Raw genomic sequence first — 14369 nt, forward strand, 5'->3', positions numbered from 1 at the left:
AAATTGATCACAAGATGTAACAAAATGGATCTTAATATTAATTAAATACTAAACAGCAAACAATAAACTTGCGGCAAAGATGTTATACCACAAACATGAGGTGCAAATATTTGTACACCAGATCCGGATTTCGACAATAAATGTCTCTTCAGTGATGTTAAGGATCGAAACGGTATTTGGAAGGCCATATAATTTACCTGAATTTAGGATAGACTCTTGAATTTTAAAGAGTCAAAATAGGATGAACGGATCATATGAACCGAAGGGAAAATATTATACAAGCCCAAACGAAAAAATATAAACAAGTCTAAATTGAACACTACGTTCAAACCTATGATTGCGTTGGATAAAAACCGCAATTTTTATACGTGTGCATGTAAAACTAATTTCGTTGTAGAAGGGTCTAAATACAGCACAAACAACATTTTCCAAAAAACCAAAAAAAGTGAAAAAGTATATATACGTATATAGCAGTGACGACTCTACAACAGATTTTATCCATCGGATCACAGTCAGTTTTTATCTAGCGTCGTAACACAGTACATGATATATAAGGCATGAAGATGGAATAATTACAGATCAGCTGAATTATCTATTGTAAAGGATCCTACAAATTAATGTAAGATGCAGTCACGGAAATAATTATATTATAAGTACGTCTGGACCAGTGACGACTCTACAACAGATTTTATCCATCGGATCACCAGCAGTGATGGTGATACAAGGCTGAAAATACATTCTGTATATATAATTCGTCTAAACAATGTTAGATCTGTAAATTTGCGGAAGCTATATATATATATAGATTCTACCACTGCATCGAGTGTAGTACGATATTTATCCACTCGAGACAGTTTAAACATTTTCAAATTTAAAACGCGATGCTAGTCGAGCGTAATAAATAATTAAAATTTAACTGTCGAGAGTGGATAAATATCGTATTACTCTAGATCTGGTGGTGGAATCTGTTCCTCTAATGATTTTAGACGATGTACAGACAAATCTTAATCCTTGTTTTCGAATGATCAGCAAAAAGGTGTGTTCTTTCTATGTGACGTCATCAGGCATGGTCGCATTTTTTCATGACGTCACAATAGGAAATTCAGAGGAAAGCAAGACAATTTGACGTCATTATCGAAGTTTGACCAATGAAGAACTGAGATCAAACGAACCACACGTTGATTAAATAAAATAATCAACAGTTCAGGAACAGGATAAATCGGATAGGAATAAGAGAAAAGAATATCTATGCTGAGTCTTAAAGATTTCAAGAAAAAATAGATTTTAGGCATGTTTGAAAGTTAGAAAGTAAATGCAGTACAAATAATCAGATGTTAAGGTATGACATCATAGGATAAGGTAATAATGTAGTTATACCTCGAATAAACACATAATAAGATAATGCAACATTTATCTGGATGTTACGTATCAATGTACCATATGTTCAGCTTCTGATGAACAATTGATAATTATACTTGACGTATAATATGATTTCGCTGTTTATGAAATATGTATAAACTGTGAATGGTTCTTGATGAACCCTTTGAATTCTGAAGCCGGATATAATTCAATGAAATTAGTCAGCTTTCTACATACATAAGACTCATCACGTATTCAAGTACATTCTATAAATGTTTTGCATTTGACCATTCCCGATGAAGGTTAATCCAGAATAAAGATATGTGCCATGAGCGCATGATACGCCCGTCGCTTTTTCAACGAATAAAGTTCAATAACTACTCAAAGTCATATCAGAAGTTTATAAAAAAAAACTAAAGGGAGCTTATTTTAATAGATATAAACCAGTCACCAAAGTTTAATGAAAACTGCTGAAAGCATTTTTGAGTTATTGTCCGAAAACTGGAAAATTCGCCTTTTTTATAAATAAAATCCAATAACTCGGAAACTGAAAATCTAAAATTTATAAAAATCAAAAGGGAGCTTACGTAAATAGATATAAACAGTTCACCAAAGTTTAATGAAAATTGGTAAAAGCGTTTTTGAGTTATTATCCGAAAACTGGAAAAATCCCCCCTTTTTTAAACAAATATAATCAAATAACTCGGAAACTTAAAATCTAAAATTTATAAAAATCTAACGGGAGTTTACGTCAATAGATATAAACAATTCACTAAATTTTCATGCAAATTGGTTAAAGGGTTTTTGAGTTATTGTCCCGCGACATGTTGACGACGGACGGACGGTCAGACGGATGGACGGACGAACGAACAACGGTATACAATAATGCGTCCAGTAAACGGGCGTTATAAAAATGCTTCGGGCGCACAAAATGTATAAAGTGATAAAAAAAAATTTTCATAAAATTTATAAACTTTTATTTACTAGCACTGTGTCGAAGCCACTGCTAGTGGACTGCTAGTCCCCGATGTTATCATCCGTTCAGTAGTCAGTGCTTTGGTCTCGACATGGTATATTATACAACTTTTTTAAATTTTTGTTCAAAAGATTTCGAAATTATTTAGAAACTGAGGATAGAGTTCTTTAAGGTAAAGCTGACGTATGGATTTGGTTATTGTTTATGCCCCATTTGGTTAAACAGCTCTTTATGTATTCAAGTCCTCAGACATTCAATGCTTTCAAGTTTTGATTTTTTTTATTGCTCCGAATGATAGTTAACCCAAGGAAGTACTTCGGACGCACCCAATTGAATAAATAAAACATAAGACTCATTAACATATGGCGGGTTAACACTAGTTTTGTTAGATCCCATTTCTTTTACTTTCAATCTCTAAAAGTACAAACAGAACTTTACATAAAAAATCAGTACAGGAAAATTATTCGACTCGACAATACCAAACAGTATCGAATTAATGATTTGCATGCAGTTACTGAAAGCAAGCTCATAGCTTTCATCCTACAAATATATTAGTATACCGACCAACACTCTCATATCAATGGGTATGCATCGTAGACGATTTAAAATACCATAGATAGCACAAGAAGAAACAATCTAATGTAATGTCCAGAACACACTGTACGGATTTAAAAAGGTGGAACAATTTAGTCTTGCTTTAAACTAGAGAAAGAACCTAGACGCCTTGCGAGAATTAAAGATAACGTCGCCATATGAAGCTGTGTTTGAAATACAATATCACTTTTCCTGCTGTTGATATCATACTTCCACAATCTAGACATGTGATAAAACTGAATAGAAGTTGGAATATATTTCAAAGCCGTGAGTCCAATTCCAGACGTATTTTTTAACAGCTAAAGAAGAATTTTACTGAATTTTCTACTTTTTGATTCTTTTATACATGTCCCTTTTAATTTCTACGAATTATTCGCATTGTGCATAAATTTTCTAAAATTTTAAAACTTATTATTCTTATCTATAGAAACACTTTGAGTGTGCATGAAAATCACATCTTATACTTTAATTTGTTTCTGATAATATTTTTATCTAAATGATACAATAAATTTTGATAATGCTATATAAAATGATCATATTATTATTTGAAATCGAGTTTATTGTTTTAAAATAACAATATTTTTCTTTAAATTATCTATTTATCAATCCTTTTTAAATATTCATTATTTATGCAACAAATAATGTCTAACAAAATAAACCGAGAAAAAGTACCCACTTACAAAAACACATTTATGCGTTTATCAGTAAAAAAATTCATCAAAATCGGTTTTCACAATGTTTAAAAATATGGGTTTTTATATGAAATTTATAATGGCATTTCCGATAAGTGAAACACTTTTGACCTCTTCAACTTAGGGGGAACGAAGAAAACGCATCATTTAGTAGAGGATTGCACATTTCCATTATATTACAAATTTGCATGTCCGCCTTCGAAATCTTGACAGTTGTTTTCCATGCGTACTGTTGATTGAGATTTATAAAGTCTAACGTTTGATTTAGCATGGTTTTATGAAATTTCTTTTAAATATACCTTGGAATCCGTATTTTTTTGTTAATAATTTTTAATGCTCTTTGATTGTCCGAATAAAATCATTTTTGCCACATACGATTATTTTATCGGACACCGAGAGACAGTATGAGTAGGGCATTTTTCAAAAACATTTATGTACTCTTCAGCTGTGAATACAAAAGATTAATGCTTATACAATGTATTGACGTATAAATCATCTTAAGTATGCTTTAAGGTGCTAAGTCTTTGGCTCATCGTTGGAAATCTTCTAGTAACGGTCAACGCGATGAAAACGCCGTTTCCCTTATCTATGGTTATTTACTATTTGTTACAAATCATCCAAACGCATTTTGTGATATACTACTCAAAGAAAGTTTTGCGACACTTCCATTAAATTTAATGGGGATCAAACCTTGAGAGTTCATATTTTTGTAGAAAATGCTGAAAATGATCTGAAATTAACAACATTCTTGTTTTGAAGAATGTTAATTGATTAAAGAAGAAAACTTTAAATTATGTTAAAAATTGGAGGTGTTAAGAAATACTCCTCCCACAATAATTTTTTTTTGCAAAATAAATAGCTGTGTCTGTTCATATGTAATCAATTATGCCATCAGATTCGCCACTCCGTCAATTTTGTGCGCTGAATGCATTTTTTTTAAGTAAACTATGTGTTAATATTTTAACAGTCAATTTTGAATGCTCCCCTTAAAGTTTGCGGAAAAGTGTAGCTGTCTGAAATTCGACCAATATAACTATAGTACTTTTGAATACACAAATGATTTGAAATCAAGAAAACACAAACTTGAAAGGTAAATCGAAACTATGTTTTACTCTATTTTCAGCCAGAAATGGTGTGGCTAATTTGTTTTGAAGTATTATAGTTATTCCTATGTCTTAGAATATTTGATGTTTTTTATGTCAATTTCACAAACATCTCAAAATTGTAACTCCATCTGTCTAAAAAAGTGGGAGAATTTCAAAAATTGTTTTCGAAATTTTTGTTCATGCAACACCTTCAATCTGGTTAAAATGTACTGGAGGTTCTTCAATGGATTTCTTGTGCAAATGACTATTAAATTCCACAGCTATGTACATGTATTTAGGTTTAAAATATTGTGTAGGAGAGAACAGAGAGGACAAGAAAGCAACTATAAGACTTCATATTTGGACAAGTGTGAAATTATAAAATGAAAACAATAAAATACCCCCCCCCCCCCCATCCCAAACAAAAAAACAAAAACAAAAAAAAACGCATAAAAACAATACACATAAGTTTAAATATTGAAAGGCAAATTTACTATTCTTAATCCAGTATTTTTAAAAAGATTTGTAAATGTTTACAGACAAATTTTGGAGTCAAAACCATATAAAAGTATATTTCCCTTGAAAATGCAATAGAACAGAATTGATAATAGCCATGATCAATATACAGAAATATAACAATCGTTTAAGCTGTTATTTGAGTTGATTATTCTATTTCGATACCAGTACTTTAAGAAAAAATAAAGGAATAAAGAAACGCAAACCTTCTTTTCGTTGTAACGAATGGCTAATTTAAACCTCGCCAAACTCTCGTATTTATTATCCCTAGGGTTCCCGGCTTTATTCAGAACAATTTCCAATTCTTCTTGTGTTCGGACTCTGCTAAGTAAACGAACAACATATTCGCTTAATCCTTCTGCTAGGTCTTTATACTCTCTCTACAATAAACAAAAGAAATGCATTTTGTTATCTAGAAGTTGACATTTGGAGAAAATGTTTAAACACCATTAAAATAAGTATTTATATTAGTTGTGTACACAGAGGAATGCAAAAATGCAGTAAGCTACAACATTTTAAGTTAAAAACTAGAGAAATAAGAATGTTTATAAAGCTGTTAACATATCCATATGAAGGTCGGGATGGGATTTACATAATAGAGATTAGGATTAATGGGGATATCCTGCAGAAAAAAACACCAAAAAAAATAACGAACTGAGATAAATAGGCCAAAATTTAAAGAATAGAGAATAATGGGGTGCTAAAATATGATAATGGGCATAAATATAAAAATAGAGAAAAATGACCTAAAAATTAGGTAAAACAGAAAGACGGATCCACGTCCAGACCATCTCATATTGCAAACCCCAAAGCCATTTAATTTGTCATCATATCATAATTATTGTGATATCTATTATTTCTAATTTTATTTTCAGGTAGGATACAAACAGCTATTCTGCTATAAAATAAAATCTGGCTAATTCTGTTTGACAATCAAGGGAAATCGTGATATTATAAACTAGATCTTAGTCGATAATATTATACCAATTATTAAAAGATATCGGTTTACGGAAAAAGACACTACTGATGTACTTGAGTACAAGAACTATATCCGGTCTGTTTCAGTAAAAAAAAAGTAGTAATATTTACATATATAACACAACGTGCATTACTGGTTAATAGCTTCCTGATTCAAATAGGTTTAAAAAAAAAAAAAAAAAAAAAAAAAAAAACTTCTGTATTCGTATTATGAATAACAAATTTATTTTGTTTACCTGTGTACGTTACTTTATTTAACGCCATTTTGTCCTAGGTTGAAGTTGTCCTTTTAATACTGAAACATCTTTTTTATTTATATTGCGTCATAGATCAAACTTATTCGTTCAGTGTATATTTACTTGTTTTTGTGTATTATCTTTTTGATCGAGTTAAGCCATTTCAATTGATATTTTATTTTGTGTCTTTTTATGTTGTTATGTTATACCATTGTTTCAGGTTAGGGTGATGGTTGGCGCCGGTTAAAACGTTTAAACCCGCTGCATTTTTATGCACCTGTCCTAAGTCAGGATCCTGTTGTTAAGTGGTTGTCGTTTGTTGATGTGGTTCATAAGTGTTTCTCGTTTCTCGTTTTTTATATAGATTAGACCGTTGGTTTTTCTGTTTGAATTATTTTACACTAGTCATTTTTGGGGCCCTTTATATCTTGTTGTTCGATGTGAGCCAAGGCTCCGTGTTGAAGGCCGTACTTTGACCTATAATTGTTTACTTTTTACACATTGTGACCTGGATGGCACTCTTACCACATCTTCTTATTTATATTTACAATCATACGAAAATCCAACGGTTCAGATACATGTCGTGACAGTAATCTTGCAATCGTATATTTTAGAGTACAGACAATTTATTTTAGTTGTATGACTAGTGCATTTTGGCTCTGTTTTCTCATTTATGCCCCCCCCCCCCCCTTATTTGCATACAACATACTGTTAGATTTTTGATACATAACATTATATTGTTTTTATGGTATGTTGACATGCAATAGCAAATCAAGGGTTCAAATTGTAGGTGGAATTGTCTTACCCCTGAATAGTTTCGATAATAAACTTTGTTTTACATAAGTTATAAGAATTAATGATGCTTTTTGTATATTGAATTTTTTTTAAAACAAAAGCCTGTGTTGTCTATTTGTAACTTTGTGATATGTAAGAAAATCGTGTATTGAAGTCACTGATTCAAAGTTCTGGCGTTCTTGATCAGTTTGCTATCATTTTTTAATGTTTATACACCTGTCTGTCTCTGTATTGTACACCGTGTTATATTATTTTTTTTCCTTTAATCACTAAAACTACGACATACTTCTATTTTTCTTGTAGTACAATTATCATTCTTACAATAATTTTCAGTAGATTCATCTGTTGTTTGAATTCCAATTGATTACATTGATCGTTTCAGAATCTAGTGCATTCTGGGTAATGTTTTCTAAAGCGTACACTAAAACGTTGTGATTGGTTTAAAACTTTCGAAACAATGGATACTGAACTAATGACGTGATTTTCATTTTGGTGTACGAACAATGAAATTACCCATAGTCCTTTGGATTCTGAAACGTCCAATTGGTACTAATGTGTGTGTCAATAATCGATTACAAGTATTATAGTAAATAATGGAAACCTTAAAGTACCTTAAAATACTTTTCCACTCTTGAAAGATGCTTGACTTCGGCGCCTAGTTCAAAAGCTGTTAAAATGGGATCTTTACTTGACAGCGAAATATAAGCTTCGCTGGCTAAGCCTCTGTATGCATTCAAACGATATTTTGCTGATCGTAACTTGTCAAATTTCATCTTATTGGTACATTCTTGACAAGCACATTGAAATTTATGTGGTTTGTTTATAATTTCTCCTCTAAGCATCAATAATTGTACAACTTCATACTGGTTTTTATGAGCTGCTAAAATCAGTGGAGTTATATCAGGAGAGAATTGAGATTCTTCAAACATTGATTTGTTGAAGAAGTAGTCGTCATCGCCAAGTTTTTTACGTTCTTTCCACATTTCCAAGTACCGACGATGCTTCAAGATGGTTTCAGCAATTTGTATATGTCCGGCGCTAATGGCCTGCAAGACGGCTTCGTATATATGGTGCCCACTTGATCTATCAAGCAGAACTTCCACAATCTAAGGAAAACAAACTTATCAAATAAATTAGAAAATAACACATTTGTAAATTTTCTTTCTGGATGACAATATTGAAAGTAAAGTGAATTTTGTAACAATAGAGCTTTTCTCTCTCTCCGAATTTTAGGTATTTGCGTGCGCACACAAAGATAGAAACAATCCAATATAAAATCTAAAATTCTTTCCAAGGTTACCTTGACAATGAATCTAAATAAATATAGGAATGTATCTTCCGGCATACCGACAAAACAAATCAAGAATGAAACCATTGTTTGTCGAATCAATCTTCGGAAATACCTAGCAAGCAACCAATTAATTTCATTCTGAACAGATCACATTTTTTTTCCCACAAAGATAAAATTGAAATTTATCACAGAAAATTTCCAATTTGCGTGTGAGTTTTTACGTCAAACCTATTTTATTTATTCTTTACTGAGAAAGATCAGACAAAACTTTGTATTGATCTTTAACATAAATGTGTGGTGTAAATTCAGGGAGTTTATATCTAAAAAAATATTCAAATACAAGGCTGTATATGATAGCGCTAGTAAAGGCTAATTCAACATCAGATAAGACAAAGAGTCAACTGTCAATTCAGAGAGAGAGAGAGAGAGATATTTTATGGCAATTATAAACCAAAAGTTGCTTTCAGATTTGAAATTTGACAATTGATTCCTTTTAGATTAATAAATTAAAAATACGATGATAATCAGCTAACTGTACAGCTGAATTAGTCAGACCAAGCATTAACTAAAACCGGGTAGTTCTCTAGAAACTGATTCATCTGAAAAGTAATACCGTAACAACAAAGGTGTTAAATTTCTACCTGCCAGCGAATGATTGATAATGAACATATTTTCATCTTGGCTATGAATTCTTAAATTATAGAACGTTATCTAATCAGAATGTTGTAACGTTCATGCTAAAGTACACAGAACTCATAATTAGGATAATAAAATATCAAACTCCCGCTAACTTTCAATATTGAGTTTTTACGTCATATATGGCGTAATACTAACAATACTTTGTGGCAAACAACCGTATATGACATGAAATTAGAGGGGATGAAGTAAAGTATATCATATTTCACATGGAAACAAATATAATTTTTAAAAAACTAACGTCTGACTAGATGTCTGAAAAATAAAGGAAAAGAAACAAAAATATTTTGGATACTATTACAAAGACTACAGCTGTTACATTTTTGAAATACAATCATTTAAACCATCTGTCTGCGCTAGTTTAATGATTAAACAAATTGCAATCTCTAACAAAGCAAGGAAAATGAAATCTTATATGTATATGTTCATTACTTCAAAGATGTCAGCGAAAAAACTATAAGTTTCAAAGAAATTATTTTGACCTCAATCGATTTCCATTACTGACTTTTTGAAATTCAAGCTTCAGAATTCTTGATATCTTTTATTTATGTAGCTGTTTGTCATATACAAATAATTATTGTGATATATTTGAATTTTTAACATGTCTACTTCAATCACAAATTGAATTAGAATTTTGAAGTATCTAAAGCAAAGGATCTACAAAAAAATCACTAGAATGGACCCACAAGGAATCTATCTATTTAAATATGCATGAATTGTAAAGATTGAAGATGACACAATTAATGAAGAACTGGGATACATTAATCACTAATATCCATTACTGAATAATTTAATCTGAAAAAAGAGGTGAATATTACCTTTAACATCGCTTTATGTTCTATTATAATTTATTAAGATTTAAAGCAAAGGCCATGCTCTAATTAATGGCTTCAGTTTGATAAATGATAACCGTTGAATGGTTTAAATCAAGTCAACGCTATAAATATTGAACGGATGTTTTGCGATTCTGTTACAAGCTAGTCTCATATGGACATTTTATAGGTTAATGAAGGTAGTTTTAAGCATTTATATGAACAGAAGTATGGTAATCTTAGTTTCACAGAAGATTAAAATAGTGTTTATGAAAATGGTTGTCCTAAACATACCAGTGATTTGTAAGAGTTATGTCTCTTATCTTAGGGTTACTTCCTTGAGTATGAAATAGAGTAACATATGGGACAGATATTGAATTAAATGGTAATAGTATCAAAGTCTCGTTCTCATACCGGGTTTTTACTAAAATTGGCTTAGACCTGAAAAATTTGCCACAAGGTATCTGAAAAATTTCATATACCTGCTAGATCTTATAATATGAAAGTTTATTTGTCTTAGTTTAAATTTTCAGCGTTGCGGGATTATTGATGAGTGTAAACATGTGGTCAAGTCTTTGATGATAATGTTTGTCTTGTCTGTTAAAATTGTCTCGGTCTTCCACACTGTATCTTCCCCATTTTAATTTTTCATTGCACCACAGTTGTTTCTATACCCTTTTACATTATACGTTTAAAATAAGCATCGAGTTTGTCATTGTAACATTAATTTCAAAGACTAGACCTATATATCACTTAGAAAGATCGAAAGGTCGGAATGAGTAAGGGTAAAAATATTCTTTTAGCGCGCAATATCAAATAAAAATTTGGGACGGGAAAAAAACAAGCGCTATAACTATTGAAAAAAGAAATCTTAGATACCTTTAAAATATCATTTTGATAATAAATAGCTTCTTAAATTTCTGAAACAATTCCCAATTTATTCAAAAAAAAAACCAACCTAAAATTGGAAACAAAATCGGGAATTTGGATACGGACTTGTTATTTTATTACGGTGTAATGTGGTTGATATGAAAATTAGTTCATCTTTTAAAACAAAACGAATTGTTATGGTATGTTCCAAAACAGCAACACTGATGTAAAGCTATTATGGTATAGTGTAAACAAAGAGCATTATACATCGTGACATATGACTCATAACGCTGTGATGATGAACAGTTTAAAAGCACTAAATATCGGAATAGACAGTTTTATAACGCTACGATAAAGTTCTACTTACATTGACAATAAGCTTTTTCTACTTAATTTGACAATTAACTTTTATACATAAATAGAACAAAATACGGCTTACTAAAATAATAAATATTATTTAAAAGTACATTATATGACACTAGTGAAATACAAGCGATTACTGCATCATACATATTTAGAACATAAATAGGCTTACCAGAATTCTAAATATTAAAAGAACATTTTATGACACTTGTGTGATTACTGCAAACAAACATATATTTATTAACAAAGTTTGGAACTTCAAAGCAAAACAACACACCGTTTTGCTTCGTTTGCTAAATGCATTAGTTACCTTCATCAGCCAAAATTTGGGAAAGATTAAAAACATATTATTTAATCCGACACCCCAACCCTTCAAATGTTAAAGTTAGCTACCACTTCAAGCGTATGACACTTTACACAAACCCTGCTTTGCAGATCTAGTGTAACGGTTAAACAATTGGCAAAAATTCATCAAAGATAAAAAAAAAAAGAGGATAAAATGGAACAAAAGATCGATTATATTGTTCATATATATATATCTAACATTGTTTTGTAATTCTACAGTTCTGGCCTGTCATGTGCCGCTTAACCTACAGTCTTTCTTTCCCTTTACTTTTTTAAACTGATATTTCACATCATACCCTTAAAAAAAGAATAACAAAAAATAAAAATATCCCGAAAAACAAACAACCAGCTACGAATCAGATTTTCCCCCTTTTGGTTATGAGTCATTAGTACAACGTCCATCTGTCAGTTATCTGTTAATATTGTGGTAATTCTTTACAAGATTAGCACGATAACGGCCGAATATACAGAACAAGAAAGGTACAAGCAGGAAAAACGGCTGAATATACAGAACAAGAGAGGTACAAACAGGAAAAACGGCTGATATTAACTTGTTTTACATAAGTTATAAAAATTAATGATGCTTTTTGTATATTGAATTTTATTTTAAAACAAAAGCCTGTGTTGTCTATTTGTAACTTTGTGATATGTAAGAAAATCGTGTATTGAAGTCACTGATTCAAAGTTCTGGCGTTCTTGATCAGTTTGCTATCATTTTTTAGTGTTTATACTCCTGTCTGTCTCTCTTTATTGTTCGCCGTGTTTTATTATTTATATTCCTTTCACCACTATAAAGCTTTGATATACTTCTATTTTTCTTGTAGTACAATTATCCTTCTTACAATTATTTTCACTAGATTCATCTGTTGTTTGAATTCCAATCGAAAATATTGATCATTTCAAGACATTGGCACTAATATTTGTGTGACGATAATAAGTATTATAGTAAATAATGGAAACCCTAAAGTACCTTGAAATATTTCAAAGTTCAAAGCAAAACAACGAAACCGTTTTGTTTCGTTTGCTAAACGCATTAGTTACCTTAATCAGCCAAAATTTGAAAAACGGCTGATGAAAAAAACCATTGTAGTATACATCATCAGTACACACGAGTATGCAAACATTTGCAAAATATTTGTGAATATGTTTTGTGTATTTTAATTTGAAAATTTAACGCTAACATTGCTCCATGTGTAAATTTACAGAAAAAAATGTTTAATATTCGAGACTAAAAAGGGATAAACGTGATGAAAATACTTCAACAGTATAAAACTTTACAATGTTCAATGTTATATAGGCATGTTTTGAAGGCATTATCTTGATGATATTCCGAACATATTTACACTTACTTCGAGATGTTCATTCTTGACCGAGAGTCTTAACGCAGTTCGTCCAAGAGCATCAATACAGTCCACATTCAGGTTAGGATTCTCTTGGAGGATTCTCTTAACTGTAGGTATGTCACCAAATTCCGCTGCATGCAGGAATTCCTCTTCTGTATCTGCAAGCTGCCAACGTTTATAAGATTTACTCAACAGAAATAAGTTAACAAACACATCCTCTTTACCCTCTTTCATCTTACGTTTATCTTCCTTTTTAAATTTAAACTTTGGAGAGTTGAAATGAAAGTGGTTGTTATTTACTGGTGTAACATCCGACGACATAATTGCACAATTACTAACTCATACAATTATAGGCATAATTAGCCACATTATCTATATTCTATTGTCATTAATTGCTCCTAACAAGTCTATAGCTGTTACATTAGATTAGAAAATAGGAAAATCGTTTCTTGATGATGAAAGTCAAAATCACAAGTGTAGTACAGATCTGGTATGAAATGGATTACGTAACTTATTTTCGACTGATAACTGAATCAGATCTAATGTTAATACACCAATAAAATTGTCCGATATCTCCAAAACACAAAATACACGTCCCGTCATTGATTAATCATATGATATTATTATTGAAATATATTGTCAGATTTAAAAAAAAACTTTCTGTTTTGTAAACATTAGGCTGACCTGTCGTGTTAACACATGGGTGATATAATCTCCTTTAGCCGATCTTGAATAATAAGAATGGCCTATCTGATTCCTTTGGTCTGAGCAATAGACTACTAATTATTGCCTTATATTCAAATCAAACCAATATAAAAATTATTGAGAATGAAACATCATATTCCTCGACAGGTAAACGATACAATAACAACAATTAATAACTCTAGTTGGATAAAATAAAACAATCAAGACCCGTGGCAGCTTTTGTTTGCATAGTCCTCTGATTCAATGATGCTTCATGAACAAGCAGATAAATTTTTTTTATGGCCATTAGCACTGTAGTTCATAAACAACGGATAAGCTGCTAATCGACAATTAAATTTGATATTTTTCTTCCGTAAAGCATCTCTTTAACAACAGTAAATATAACAGAATAATTCTAATATGATTTGCATTTCTACAAATTGGTACGTTGGAATATTTACCCTTGGTAGACACTTTGAAAGACCATAATGCTGAAACAACCTTCGTAACCTATGCAACATTATGACACTGTGATATATTCATACCCGAGACACGTGAATTGAATCATGGGGTTCTAAGAAAGTTAATATTGAAAGAAAAAAGTTTGCAATTGTTTGGGTTCTAAAGGTAATTAATGTGTTAACTGGGCTGCTTACTCATAAACTTGAAGAACTTGAAGAAATCATCTTTTAATTCCATTATGAACAAAACAATTATACTGGTGTGCTATTCTT

The 14369-nt window shown here is 31.0% G+C and overlaps 1 protein-coding gene across 1 annotated transcript in view; it reads right to left on the reverse strand.

Moving 5' to 3' along the window:
• The window catches only part of LOC127702121 (short transient receptor potential channel 7-like), a 92194-nt gene extending 78715 nt beyond the window's left edge, over positions 1-13479 (reverse strand). The window contains exons 1-3 of the mRNA XM_052206195.1: positions 12958-13479; positions 7843-8337; positions 5429-5602 (exon numbers count right to left, since the gene is read on the reverse strand). Coding sequence (XP_052062155.1) covers positions 5429-5602; positions 7843-8337; positions 12958-13272 — 984 coding nt within the window. The 5' untranslated portion in view covers positions 13273-13479. The remainder of the gene's footprint in view (positions 1-5428; positions 5603-7842; positions 8338-12957) is intronic.
• Between the last annotated feature and the right edge of the window lie 890 nt (positions 13480-14369).

The sequence above is a fragment of the Mytilus californianus genome, unplaced genomic scaffold (assembly GCF_021869535.1).
Source record: "Mytilus californianus isolate M0D057914Y unplaced genomic scaffold, xbMytCali1.0.p SCAF_5, whole genome shotgun sequence".
Taxonomy (NCBI): Eukaryota; Metazoa; Mollusca; class Bivalvia; order Mytilida; family Mytilidae; genus Mytilus; species Mytilus californianus.